Below are 14216 nucleotides of genomic sequence, written 5' to 3'. Positions count from 1 at the left end.
CCTAATATTGCCTCTGTGCAACTGTCTGCAATGAATTTCTAACTTAACTACCTTCCAGTTAGCAATGCTTCCAGACTTGTATGAGTTTGTCCTTGTGAGCTAGCACAGATGAATTGGTTGCCTTATGTGATAGCATTTTGTGAACAAAGGAACCATTCTAAATAGTCTCTATCAGATCCAAAAATATTACAATCAAATAGTTGAATGTCATATCAGAATCTTATGGGGATCTGAGCGATGTGTGCCATAATGAGATTTAGGGTGAAAAGTGGTATAGGGTGAAAAATATGGCGAGGTCCATGTCAACGTTGAAGTCCTCTTGATCCATCTTCACAAGCATCATGGCAAGATTAATTCTGGGCAGCAATGAAATGCCAATTGACATTAAGCACCTGGTAAACACTGCAACTTGCGTCATTAATATTTCGATTCTTACTCTACCATACTAGCCAAAGAAGTTAGACATCGGTAAACTCAACACGGAAACCAGTGTGGGAACCTGGTGAATTCAACTAGCCGATTGCTCTAAATGAGCCCGATGTTGGACATCAGACACCTCCATCTCTGGGCATGTTACACGAGTGCCATATCCATGGACATTGGCATCTGACATGTGCCAGCCTCCAACAACACTCATACTACATGTCCTACCCATTTACAGGTCACTTCTGCACTTCAGTTCTGTAACCCAGGCTGTACTGACCGTATCATTGTAATGTTACAGCGAGGACACTGGGCTTCCAGGGACATGTACCCAGATCATAGACTGGACCAGGTTGTATCCCTAGCCTGTTCACTTGCTGTCATAGTGCTTACTCACTTTGACCCTGCCTGCATGTTCACAGCATCCCTTCACTGCATTACCTTGTCTTGCCTTTTCGTACTTTGTCTCCTCAGTCAGCAACACAAGGATCACATTACCGTTATGTCACATTGCTCTGTAGTGCAGACACAACGATCACCATGGCTGTCAGCAGTCCTAAGTCAAGGGCAGCCTCCTATACCAGTCAAGACCCTGGTTGAGACAATCAGAGTCAGAATCCTCTCCCAAATGTTGGGCAGCCTGCCACCCGTTCTTACACTTCCTGTCCAATTACGAACTGAGAGGCAGCTATTGGCAAGATGAAAGCAAGCGGCACAGCTATTACTGTTGATGCAGGTGGAGATATCCCAAGTGAGTGAAAAGGCAGCACAGAGGGCAGGCAGGGTTAGTTGGTGTGGGTGGCAGTAAATGGAGAATAGTTGCAGGCAACAGAGAGAGTGGTAGTGCATGAGCCTTGATTTGTGGTGGGTACAGTTTCAGAGATGGAGTGATTGTGATGTATCATAGAGAAGATCATGAATCTTACACTGGCAAAGTGAAGGACATTAAATTTCTTCCTAATGTTGTGGGCAACCATCCAGGCAGCTGAGACTGTTTTAACCAATGAGACCACCTCAGACCAGATTGGTATAGTCTGGTGTTATGGCCTCCAGTAGAGATCTTGGGGGAAGAGGGAGTCCTGCCTGCATAACTACCCTGTCCAGCAGTAACTCCAGATTCCTGTCCACAAAGGGCAGAGGGGGGAGAATAAATTTCCCCAGTGTGCCATGTGCAGGGTAAATGTCAACAACATTACGGGACTGCTGTAGATTGACAGTGTTTGGCCGGCTGTACAATGGACTTTTAATTGTATTGCAGATGCAAAAGGTGCTGCGAATTCGAGGATAGAATTTAGAAGTCATGTTAAAGTTGCACATGACATTGATAAGGCAAAAGTGAGGACTGCAGATGCTGGAGATCAGAGTCTAGATTAGAGTGGTTCTGGAAAAATGGCGATGAAGGGCTTTTGCCCGAAACTTTAATTTTCCTGCTCCTCGGATGCTGCCTGACCTGCTGTGCTTTTCCAGCACCACTCTAATCTATGACCTTGGTGAGGCCTCCTCTGGAGTACAGTGTCCAGTTCTGTTCACCCAGTTATAGAAAGGAGATTATTAAGCTGAAGAGAGTTCAGAAGAGATTTACCAGAATGTTGCTGGGTTTGGAAGGCTTGAATTCTGAAGAAAGGCTGGATAGGCTGGTACTTTTTTCACTGAGGCAGAGGAGATTGAGAAGCGACCATATTAAAGTTTATAAAATAATAAGGGATGTTGATAAAGTTAATAATAGTTGTCTTTTTCCTGGGATGGGTGGTTTCAAAGCTAGAGGGCACATTCTTAAAGTGAGGGAGATTTAAAAAAAGACGAGGGGCAAATCTTTTACACAGAGGATGGTTAGCGTGTGGAATGAACTTCCTGAGGAAGTGGTGAATGTGAGAACAATTACAACTTATAAAGGACATTTGGATAAGTACATGCATAGAAAAGGTTTGGATATGGGCCAGGAGCAGGCAGATGGGACTGGTTTAGTTTGGGATTATGTTCAGTATGTTTAAAAATGTGTTGCTGGAAAAGCGCAGCAGATCTGGCAGCATCAAAGGAGAAGGAGAATCGACGTTTCGGGCATAAGCCCTTCTTCAGGAATGAGGAGGGTGTGCCAAGCAGGCTAAGATAAAAGGTAGGGAGGAGGGACTTGGGGAAGGGACGATGGGAATGCGATAGGTGGAAGGAGGTTAAGGTGAGGGTGATAGGCCGGAGAGGGGGTGGGGGCGGAGAGGTCGGGAAGAAGATTGCAGGTCAAGAAGGCGGTGCTGAGTCTGAGGTTTGGAACTGAGAAAAGGTGGGGGAGGGGAAATGAGGAAGCTGGAGAAATCTGTATTCATCCCTTATGGTTGGAAGGTTCCTAGGCAGAAGATGAGGCGCTCTTCCTCCAAGCGTCTTGTTGCCATGGTCTGGCGATGGAGGAGGCCAAGGACCTGCATGTCCTTGACGGAGTGGGAGGGGGAATTAAAGTGTTCAGCCACGGGGTGGTTGGGTTGGTTGGTGCGGGTGTCCCAGAGGTGTTCTCTGAAACATTCCGCAAGTAGGCGGCCTGTCTCCCCGATGTATAGGAGGCCACATCGGGTGCAGCGGATGCAGTAAATGATGTGTGTGGAGGTGCAGGTGAATTTCTGATGGATATTGAAGGATCCCTTGGGGCCTTGGAGGGAAGTGAGGGGGGAGATGTGGGCGCAAGTTTTGCATTTTTTGCGGTTGCAGGGGAAGGTGCTGGGAGTGGAGGTTGGGTTGGTGGGGGGTGTGGATCTGACAAGGGAGTCGCAGAGGGAGTGGTCTTTCCGGAACGCTGATAGGGGTGGGGAGGGAAATATATCCTTGGTGGTGGGGTCTGTTTGGAGGTGGCGGAAATGATGAAGGATGATCCGATGTATCTGGAGGTTGGTGCGGTGATAGATGAGGACTAGTGGGGTTCTGTCCTGGTGGCGATTGGAGGGGCGGGGTTCAAGGGCGGAGGAGCAGGAAGTGGAGGAGATACGGTGGAGAGCATCGTCAACCACGTCTGAGAGGAAATTGCGGTCTTTCTCCTATTATGTTCAGTATGGACTGGTTGGACTGAAGGGTCTGCTTCCACGCAGTGCAGCTCTATGATTGTGAATAATGACTTGTTCCAGGAAGAGCAGATGGTAAGATGGGGCAGAAATGAAACATGAGAGATACCATCGGGTGCGATCAGTAATTAATGAGGCGAGTCTGGTCAGATAGGGCGAGAGAACTTGCTTGACCTCACAGTGAAAGAAAACCTACCAAAAAGTTGACTCAACTCAGAATTAGCCAACTACATGGTGAAGTTGAGCCCTATGATTTATTTGATTCAATTTAATGCTACTGGTAAAGTTTTAATAGCACAACATACAGGAATTAAAAGTTAATATATTCACAATGTGAAACATTGCCACAGTTTAGTTGTGATTACATTACCAGAGGTTGTGACCTGTCAAAAAAAACTGGAAAATTATTAAATTAGGCTTTGGTTTATTTAACTGATCCACTTTGATAACCTTGGCCAACACCATGTCAATTAATGTTGAGGGACAGCTCCCTTAAATAATAAGACCATTTGGCTTATCATATTATCCTTTATTATTCATTTTTATTAATATTAGCTATTGTTCTCTACAAAGCTTAAATATGACGTAAATATGCTCGATCTTATCTAAGATGACAAAATACTCAGTTATAACTATTGTATTCCTATATTTTATGAGATTTTTGTTGATAAACATTAATCTAATGAAAACAGGTTATTGGATCCTAAAAGGATGTTTTATAATATTTTATTCAAAAATTGTACAAGAATGCAAGTTAGATGATGTGATCTTTAATTGTGCACATTTACTTCTTGAACATTGATGCATTTCACATGAAAAATAAAACTTAAAGTTTGTAACAAGTTTGGTGAAAGTAGGTTTGCTGCAAGCATTGCCAATTGCTCGAAATCTTAAATAAGCTGTAACCTTCACAGAGTTAGATTGATTACATCTGACAACTTTTGTTGATAAGTGAGCTGACTGAAAAGAGAGTTTAAATGCCTTGTGGATTTTTTTTTGTCTAAAACAAGAGATAGTAACACATCGATTTCTGACCCCAATTCTAGGTATGAGGTCCCACAGTACGGCAGTCGTCGAAGATTAATCTCACCCTCTGGAATGTATGATGACTATGGAGAGGTGGTCATGGAAGATGATGGTGGCTATTATTATAGCCCACAGGGATCAAATGCAGATGCAGAGGTAGTTATACAAAGAATATATGTTTTTCATTTTGAGTTTTATGTATTAATTTTTATGGAATAAAATATTTTGAACCAGGAAATATGAATTATTTTGAAAGAGATGGCATCAAAGCTTTGTTTTCCTATATAGCTCAAAATAAGAAAAGCAGAATTATTTTTGGTCAATACAACTCATCATAAAATATGATGTATGTGTTGGTGTTTTCCATATTTTACTAACATTTGCAAGGTTTTCAGCATTAAAGTAGAATATGAATTTCAATACTGATCATCTCTTCCAAAATATCTGAAGCATAGTGCATTATTTTAATTCTCTTATTGGTGGAAAAAATGGGAGTAAAAGAATCTGATAAATCCCTTAAGCCTTTCAAGCTAACTCACTATCTAGGTCAAAGTGGTTTTGGTACCAGACTAAAAAATCAGGAGGTTAAGAATTCGTTTCCCATTTTGAAAAGTTACAAAATAGAGTCAATTCTCGTCATCTGCAGTCTGGCACAATGAAAGGGTTATGGAGGTTTCTGGATTGTTGTGAAACACTAGCTGGATCACAAATGACCTGATAAAAGGAGACCATTTTCCATTGTTTAATTTTCCCCATCCTGAATTGCTGCTTTCCTGAACTGCTGTAATTCATCTGGTGGAAGTGCACCCACAAAGCTGTTAGGGACGGACGCCAAGGAGTTTAACCAATTCAAGATAGTTTGCAACTTAATGGGAAATTTACAGATAATAGTGTTTCCAGGAACCATTATTCTTCTCGGAGATGAACATAGAAAATAGGTGCAGGAGTGGGCACTTAGCCCTTTGAGACTGCTTCACCATTCAATATGATCATGGCAAACTCAGTCCCCTGTTCCTGCTTTATCCCCCATGCCCTTTTATTCTTTTAATATTTTATTCTTTAATTTTAAACTGTAAATAACTCCTTCTTGAAAACATTCAAAGTTTTGGCTTCATCCACTTTCTGTGGCAGAGAATTCCACAAGCTCATCACTCTCTGAGTGAAGAAATTTCTCCTCACCTCAGTGCAAAATAGCCTAAAATTTGGACTGTGGCCCTTGTTTGTAGAGCTTTTGAGTTTGAAAGGTACTTAGAGAAATGCTACAGTACATCTTGTAGATGGTACGCACTCCAGACACTGTAGGCGCGGCTTTCTTTGTCCTTTTGGGGAGTACGTTTGCAGCTGGGTGTGTTCAGCATTGAGCAAATGCCACCCTCATCATCTTGACACTGTTATCCCGGGTTGCCAGAAGCTGCTGGCCAATCAAAGGTCTCCTAACATCCCCTCTCTGCTCTGCAGTATCCAACCTGACCCAATTAGTGGCATGGTGGCTCAGTGGTTAACAATGCTACCTCACAACACCAAGGACCGGGTTCAATTCCACTCTTGGGTGAATTTTACATGTTCTCCCCTTGTATGTGTGTGTTTCCTCCCAAAGATGTGCAGGTTAGGTGGATTGGCCATGCTAAATTGTCCATAGTGACCAGGGATGTGTAGGCCAGGTGGATTAGCCATGGGAAATGCAGGGTTAGAGGGTTTGGGTAGGGGAGTGGGTGTGGCTAGGGTGGTCTTCAGAGGGTCAGTGCAGATTCGATGGGCCCAATGGCCCACTCCCACACTGTAGGGATTCTATGGCTTAACCTGCCTCTGGACCCCACCTGGCCACCTTCCTCCCTAATCATACCCAACAGAACCCATACTCATCCCTGCCAGATCCAACACAACCTGACCCCCAAATCCAATTTCACTCCAGTATACTGACCTGCCCTAAACACTGCATTACTTACCTGGCTCCTTACCAATGTGGCACCCTACCCCCTTTTACCCTGCCACCCTACTTACCTTGCAGCCCACAACTACCCATCTGGCAATTACCTTTGGTGCCCTAATGCAACCCCAGCTGGCACCGTACCCAGCTAGCAGACTTGGTTACCTTCCCCTAACTCATCTAGCATCCTAGCCCTGAAATCCTCTTCCTCCTCACCCATCTGGCACTTAAAATACCCAGCTTCATATTTACCTTCTCTACTTAGCCATTGACAGCACCTGTCAAATTGACTGTCAGGATGTTTAATGTCAGAACAAGCAGAGTTGAGTGGGGAGGTGGTTTACCTTCCTCTGACAGTTTTATGCCACAAAACCATTGTCAGAATTGAAGCGCAGCTGTGCTTTCCTAATGGAGACCTGAGCAGAACTTCCTGTCAGAAATGTAGAGCTCTCTTCTTCGTAAAAAAAAACAAGAAGGACTGAAGAGGCAACTCGCATGAGATTGCCACTCAATGGAAACTCTGTCCAATTTTAACCATTGACAAAATAAAATAAATTTATCCTGGAGCGAAGTAGGTGATTAGTCCTCACAGCTTGGTGCAAACTTTCTCGATGTCAGCCACATGTTGCTGCACTTTTAGCATCAAGCAGCCCGCTTTCCTCACATTTTCTTTATTTCTGTACTTCCTTCAATAAATACAGCTCTATCTCCAGCTTGATTTTCTGTATCTCGAGCAGGATTAAATTTTAGAGTTTTTTTTAAGCCGCCAGAAGCATGAAGTTTAATCCCTACAAGCTGAGCGAATTCTGATTTGAGACAGCAAGCTGGAAACATATCATTGGCTAACATGTTAATACACACTACCTAGGGCCTCTGTTATTTGTTCTTCTGGAGACTGAATGGGAAATGCTTTACTCTGCTTTTTTTAACTCTTTAATTTCTTGAACATGTTCATGAGGTCATGTTGCGACTCAACAAGACATTGGTTAGGCCACTTTTGGAATATTGCATGCAATTCTGGTCTCCTTCTCATTGGAAGGATATTGTGAAACTTGGAAGGGTTCAGAAAAGATTTACAAGGATGTTGCCAGGGTTGGATGGTTTGAGCTATAGGGAGAGGCTGAACAGGCTGGGGCTGTTTTCCCTGAAGCATCAGAGGCTGAGGGGTGACCTTATAGAGGTTTATAAACTCTTGAAAGGCATGGATAGGATAAATAGACAAAGTCTCTTCCCTGGGGTGGGGGACCCCAGAACGAGAGGGCATAGGTTTAGGGTGAGAGTGGTACATGTATGGAATAAGTTGCCAGAGGAAGTGGTGAAGGCTAGTACAATTGCAACATTTAAAAGGCATCTGGATGGGTATATGAATAGGGAGGGTTTGGAGGGATATGAGCCGGGTGCTGGTAGGTGGGACTAGATTGGGTTGGGATATCTGGTCGGCATAGACCGGTTGGACCGAATGGTCTGTTTCTGTTCTGTACATCTCTGTGACTATGACTATGACCAGCTCGTTCCTGCAATAGTAACCCAATCTATACTTTGTGGCTGTAAATCATATCAATTCAAATCAACACACCAAAGTTTTTCTGATGGATTATTAAGCTGGAGAGGGTTCAGAGGAGACTTACCAGGATGTTGCCAGGTATGGAAGGCTTGAGTTATGAAGATAGGCTGGGACTTCTTTCACTGGAGCATAGGAGGTTGAGAGGTGACCTTAATGAAGTTTATAAAATAATGAGGGGGAGAGATAGTGTTAATGTTAGTTGTCTTTTCCCTAGAATGGGGAACTTCAAGGCAAGAGAGCACATTTTTAAGGTGAGAGGAGACAGATTTAAAAAGGACATGAGAGGCAAATTATTTACACAGAGCGTGGTTTGCATGTGGAGTGAACTTCCTGAGGAAGTGCTAGATGTAAGTACAATTACAACATTTAAAAAAAATTTGGATAAGTACATGAAAGGGAAAGTTTTGGAAGAGAAAATGGGCCGGGAGCAGGCAGTGGGACTAGTTTAGTTTGGGATTATGTTTGACATGGACTGGTTGGATGGAAGGATCTGTTTCCTTGCTGTATTATTCAGAACAACACTTTCCAAACCCATAACTTCTACCACCGTAAGGGCAAAGGCAGCAGATGGATGTGATTACCAGCGTTCCTCTCCAACCAGCGACCTGACTTCCAACAGCTGTTCCTTTGCTGTCACTGGATCAAAATGCTGGACCCTCCTTCCTAACAGCACCGTGGGTATATCTATAATGCAATGGTTAAAGAATGGAGCTCACCCATCATATTCTCAAGGACAATTAGGGATTAGCAATTATTGCCATCTTAGCCAGTGACACCCACATCCTGTGAACAAATAAAAATTGGATTAAGGTTTGTTTTGACCTGTCCATCTTTAAAAGTACTTGCATTTGAGAAAAATACACTTGATGAAGTTTGGAATTTTCCCACTGTTACAGCTAATATTTACCTATCATCCAATATCAAACAAAACAGTTGATCATTTGGTGGACTTTGCAAATTGGAAGTCATATTTACTTACATAACAACAGAGATGACATTTCAAAAGTAATTAAATGGCTAGAAAAACCATTGGGAATAAATGACGATATGGAAGATGTATTGGTTGTGTAAGTCCTCCTTTCTATGACCAATGGAAATGAATGTCATGTCTAAAAATGGAGTGTTTTGTTTGCCCATGATAATTCTACATACATTGCTTAATACCAATCCCATTTTCATAATTTCAGGCTACGCAGCAAGGCAAAGGTCCTATCAGGAAAGGCACAAAGCAGGAAGGAGGAGATCAGGCTCAGGCAGGGACATCAAGGGGTGAGGCATTAAGTCCAAGTGGGGATCCAGAGCAAGCAGGCACCATGGGAATTGCAAAGAAAATGGCAGCAGCAAAGGTTCAAGGTGAAGAAGGAAAGAGGAAGCTGAAGAGTGTGGTGCAGATTAGTAAATTATCAACAGAATCCAGAAAAGGAGAGGCAGGCAGCGAGCAGCTTGTGGAGTCTCCCATTTCATGTCACTCTCGATGGAAGAAGGCAAAAATATTTCCCATGATACTTCAGAAAGTCAAGGGTGATGACAAGGATTCCAGTTATGCTAAACTTGTGTCGGCACGCCATGTGGAAAGCCAAGATAGTCTGGAAAATGGTGACTCAGGAAGTATGGTCATTAATAGCAGCTATTTTCAGAAGTCAACAGAAAAGCCAACAGAGAAAAAGAAAATGGGCAAAATGTTGAAAGGCATCAAAATCTCTAAACAGCTACAGCCCAGGCGTAAATCAGAAAGCTCAATCAGTAAGACTTCAGTTGCTGAAAGTGAACAAGAAGATGAATCTAAGACTCAGACAAGTAGCATATCTGAAAAGGAAGAAAATAAATCAAAAGTCTCAATTAGTGTCACGGCAGAGAGTGATGAGGAAAGGAGCGATGCTTCTGAAGATAGTGACCACCTTCAGAAGAAAAGTGATTCTTCTAAAAGGACTAGAGATGATTTGTCAGTAAGTAGTCTTGAACAATCAGAAATTGAAGATAAAGACTATCTCAAAGTGACACTAGATCAAGATGAAACAACTGAAAGTACAGTGGACTCAGATGAAGAAAAAGATGATGAATCAGATGCAACAGAAGATGTCACAGAATCTGAACCAGAGGAAGAAGACTTAGAAGAAGATAAAGAGGATGAATCTGATTTTGATAAAGAATCCAAAAGCGAAACCTCTGAAAAGCCTAGTTCTAAAAGTGGACAAACTTCACAGAGCAGATTGACTGACACACAAAGTCAAGATTCAATATCAAAGACACCATCTCAAACTGAATCTGCATCATGTAGTTTTGCTGAAGTATCAGATGAATCTGATGAAGACACCGCTACTAGCATGTCAACACAAGCAACAAGTTCCAAAACGGCATCCCAAGGAAGCAAGGGTACATCAGTAGCAACAGCAAGTAGTTTGATGTCAGATAGTGAGGTCAGTCAGAAAACAACAGACTTAAGCAGTTCTGAAGAAAAATTAAGCTTGTCACCTCAAGAAAGTATTAAAAGCAGTGGGACATCTTCCATAGGAAGAAGTAAGAGTAGTTCACGTGAAATGTTTTCAACGAGAGGAACAAGTGTAAGTACATCAGTAATGCTCACCAGTGGATCTGAGGATATCATTGAGGAAGAATTGGATGAAGTCCAAGGTACCATCTCTGAAGCAGAGAATGAAGATGTTGAAAGTAAGGACAGTGAAGATGAAGCTAGTTATGTGACTGATGGGCCAACATCCGGGTCAACAGTCAGTCAACAAAATACTTCTGAAAGTATTAGTCGAAGTATCAGTGCTTACAGTCAGGTGGCAGATGACCAGAATGGTAGTACTGGAAGTAATGTCAGTGAATCAGGTCCTAGTGAGAGTACTGAACGATCGAGCATTAGTGGCAGAAGTAGCATGAACCATAGTCTGATTAGTGCAGCCATTTCTAATCAAATGGAAAGCCTAAGTTCTTCTGAGTCAGGAGACAATAAAACAGTCAATGCATCTAGTGGGAGTGAAAGTTTAAGCAAAGGTACAGCTTCAGAATATAATGAACACAGCAGTGATGGAGGAGTTCTGCAAGAAGAGAATGAAGATCTTTCAGACTCAGGAACATCATTTTAAAAGGAACTACAGGTGTTCAAAACAATTTCTAAGAGTGGTTTTGATATTTGCTGTGGTTGTTTTTTCAATGAGTTTATTTTTAGTCAGCAAAGTAATAGAATTGGATCGTAATGTTTGCTGTGACTTTTGCTCCTGTAGTTATAACATGTGCTTCTCTAACACAGAGCAATTATTATGAAATCAGTTCATTGAGTAACAAACTTTTGTTGGTTTATTTTGTTTTTATTGATCAGTATGATTAATTTCCTTCCACTGAACTCAACATTTCCTGTATTGTGTTGACATGTTCAATTAATCAGAATGCCTATATCCATCATACTGCATGGAGTTGATTTTCTAAGATTGCAGTGTGAAATTATCTTATTTAGAATCATAAAGTTTTTCAAAAGTTCACTTATTGTATCAAAATTTCATGGCGTCCCTTCCATCAACCTGTCCTTCCTTATCTTGCCTGTTTCCCCATCTATAGTCAATTGTCTCTCCAATGTCCATCAGCATAACAACTTTCTTCATCCTCTGGCTTCCTCTGTCTCTCACCATCCCTTCATCATTGATGGTACATTTTCAACAACTTGAAACAACTTTTCAACAATACTCTGAAGAATTCCCTTTGCTACTTCACACTTCTTTCAAGATCCACCTTCAAACTCACTCTTCAAATCAAATCAGTCATTGTTAATCTCTCTTGTTTTGGCCTCATGCCTATTTTCTAGTTACTACTTTGATGCATTTTGTGACATTGTTTTGCTTAGAGTGTTGCTTTGTCAATGCATGTTGTTATTGATAAGGAGGACACTTCTTCAATATGGTCAAGGTTTGTTCCAAAAATACTGATATGTCATTCAGACTATGTTAAAAAAGGTTGAATAACATCACAAGCCTGTCTAAACTATTTCTGTTCCTCCTCACACAGTGGTCTCGCCATAAACGAGTGAAGTTGATTGTAGATCGTGAGTATGAAACCAGCTCAACTGGCGAGGACAGTGCTCCAGAAGCACAAAGGCTTCGTATCAAACACCCAAACAACCATAGCAACATTAACAGTAATATCTACATTGCTCAAAATGGATCAATCGTAAGAACAAGACGTAGTTGCCCTCCGAGCAATGGGAAAACAACTTCCCCTGCAAGAGTAGGAAAACATTTTAAGAAACTAGACAAACTGGCAGCAACACAGGAGGAAAAGATCCCATTGAACAATCCATTGGCCAATGCAACAGCTTCTTGCAGCAATGATAATCTCAATGCAAGACCATCAAGTAGCTCCATGGCTTCCACCAGCATAGGGCCTACCAGTTGCCTGTCCAGACTGAGCACGGTAAAGGCAAAAAATGAGAGAGGGAAAAGCACAGATGATCAAGAAACAGCTGTCGACAATGAAGGTCCTATGGAGTCGCTTGAGTCCCACAGTGATCAAACACAGTCAGATGAGGAAGAACTGTGGATGGGACCTTGGAATAACCTTCACATACCTATGACAAAACTGTGATTTAGAATTTTTATTGATACTAATGGTAAAATTCACTTTTTATGGGTACTGTGGAAAAGTAACAATGCTTTTCAATTTATTCACCTCAAGCATATATTTTGATTAACGTGATTTGCATTCAATGCGCTCAACAAGCATCCACATTCCAATTTTTGCAGAAATGGTCAAAACCTTTAAATGCTAGGAGGACTCTAACTACAAGAGTAATTTCACACTCTGACTGTGGTTGGTCTTTAGATGATTAGCCTCACAAAATAGTCGCTAACTTTTCAAAAGACATGAAAGATTGTCAGAGGGAAGATAGTATTTGCTTGTTCATAGAAATATAGATAATAGACTCAGTACTGACACTTGCCCTACCTGGGAATCACTTTGAAGTAAAACTAAAAGTTCATTCTGTGAGGTTCTGAAGTAAATTGGTTCTTTTCCATTAAATGTAATGGTGTTCTTATCCATTTTTGCAGATGCCTGTAGATTTCACTGATTTCAAACTGTGCCCTCATTCTGACAAATCCAATTGCCTTCAGCAATTGATCGAAGCATCTAAATATATTGGGGGTAAAATTGGTCTATGCCAGCAGTTTGAAACAGGCTTGTAGCAAATCAACAAGCCGATGTACACTGTGCCAGTTTTTATTTTTCATTGATTTGGAAAATATTGCCAAGATTCTTCACATCAGACCAAGCAAAAATGACAGCAAGGCTGCAGAATGTGTCTGCGAAAAGAGCTTAAAATATTGTGTGAACTTCAGCAGGACGAAGATCATGCATGTTGAAAATTTGTGTACGATTCATTGAAAGCCTGTTTTATGCGACTGCCATAAACAAGTTTCACACCCATTGTCTAAGAAACAAACGTAGTATTTTATGGAACAGCTCTCCATTTTCCCCAATCCCTTCTTCCCGTCATTTTGGGAATAGATGCCCATGCACGTCAGTTAATTTACAGCAATTAAAAATGTGAAATATTAGCAAACCTGGTGATATGATTCTTCTAAGACTTGGTGTAGCATACTTTTTAATGAATAAAAAATGGCACATCCTTTCAATATTTTCACAGAATTGGTTTTGAGCTTTGATGCATCTTAACTTTTGCAGCATAAAGCAGATTTAAAATCAAAATGACAAGAAGGTTCATAAATCGAAATAGTTATACCTCTTGAATCCTACTTCCCCTGTGATAATATTCATGTGAGATTTAATAATTAATGAACTATCTGCTGGTGTAGCATTGCGTAATTCTGACATCTCCCAAAGTCTGTGCAAGTGTTTCTGACATGTTGCTCCTTTTAGCTGGCACATCAAAAGAGACAAAATAAACTTTCCACACGATCTCTGTGATGAAATCACATGGCCAACAATTAAACAGAATACCTGGCTTTGCCTGCTGTATAAGAATAATGTATTCAGAACATGTGTCTTTGCACTGGCAAACTCGTTTAACTGATTGCAATCTCATTTAATGTATTTCAGAATAGATCCTGACAGATTCTGGATTACAGCTGATAACTGAATTTCTCCCCCTTCACCAGTGGATGACATTATTGATGTGTTGACTAAACAACAATTGCAGATTTTATGTATTAGTTGGCAAGTCACATTACAAATTTTGCAAAGTTGTACTTTTTAACAAAAATTGTAATCAAGTTTTTGCCAG

At 41.3% G+C, this 14216-nt stretch overlaps 1 protein-coding gene across 1 annotated transcript in view; it reads left to right on the top strand.

Moving 5' to 3' along the window:
• Positions 1 to 13592, top strand: part of pcdh15b (protocadherin-related 15b) — a 1519471-nt gene extending 1505879 nt beyond the window's left edge. The window contains exons 42-43 of the mRNA XM_072557866.1: positions 4511 to 4646; positions 11984 to 13592. Coding sequence (XP_072413967.1) covers positions 4511 to 4646; positions 11984 to 12559 — 712 coding nt within the window. The 3' untranslated portion in view covers positions 12560 to 13592. The remainder of the gene's footprint in view (positions 1 to 4510; positions 4647 to 11983) is intronic.
• Positions 13593 to 14216: the final 624 nt, after the last annotated feature.

The sequence above is a fragment of the Chiloscyllium punctatum genome, chromosome 38 (assembly GCF_047496795.1).
Source record: "Chiloscyllium punctatum isolate Juve2018m chromosome 38, sChiPun1.3, whole genome shotgun sequence".
In the NCBI taxonomy this organism is placed as follows: Eukaryota; Metazoa; Chordata; class Chondrichthyes; order Orectolobiformes; family Hemiscylliidae; genus Chiloscyllium; species Chiloscyllium punctatum.
The sequence above is the reverse complement of the archived record's forward strand: the minus strand, read 5'-3'. Positions and strand labels throughout refer to the sequence as shown.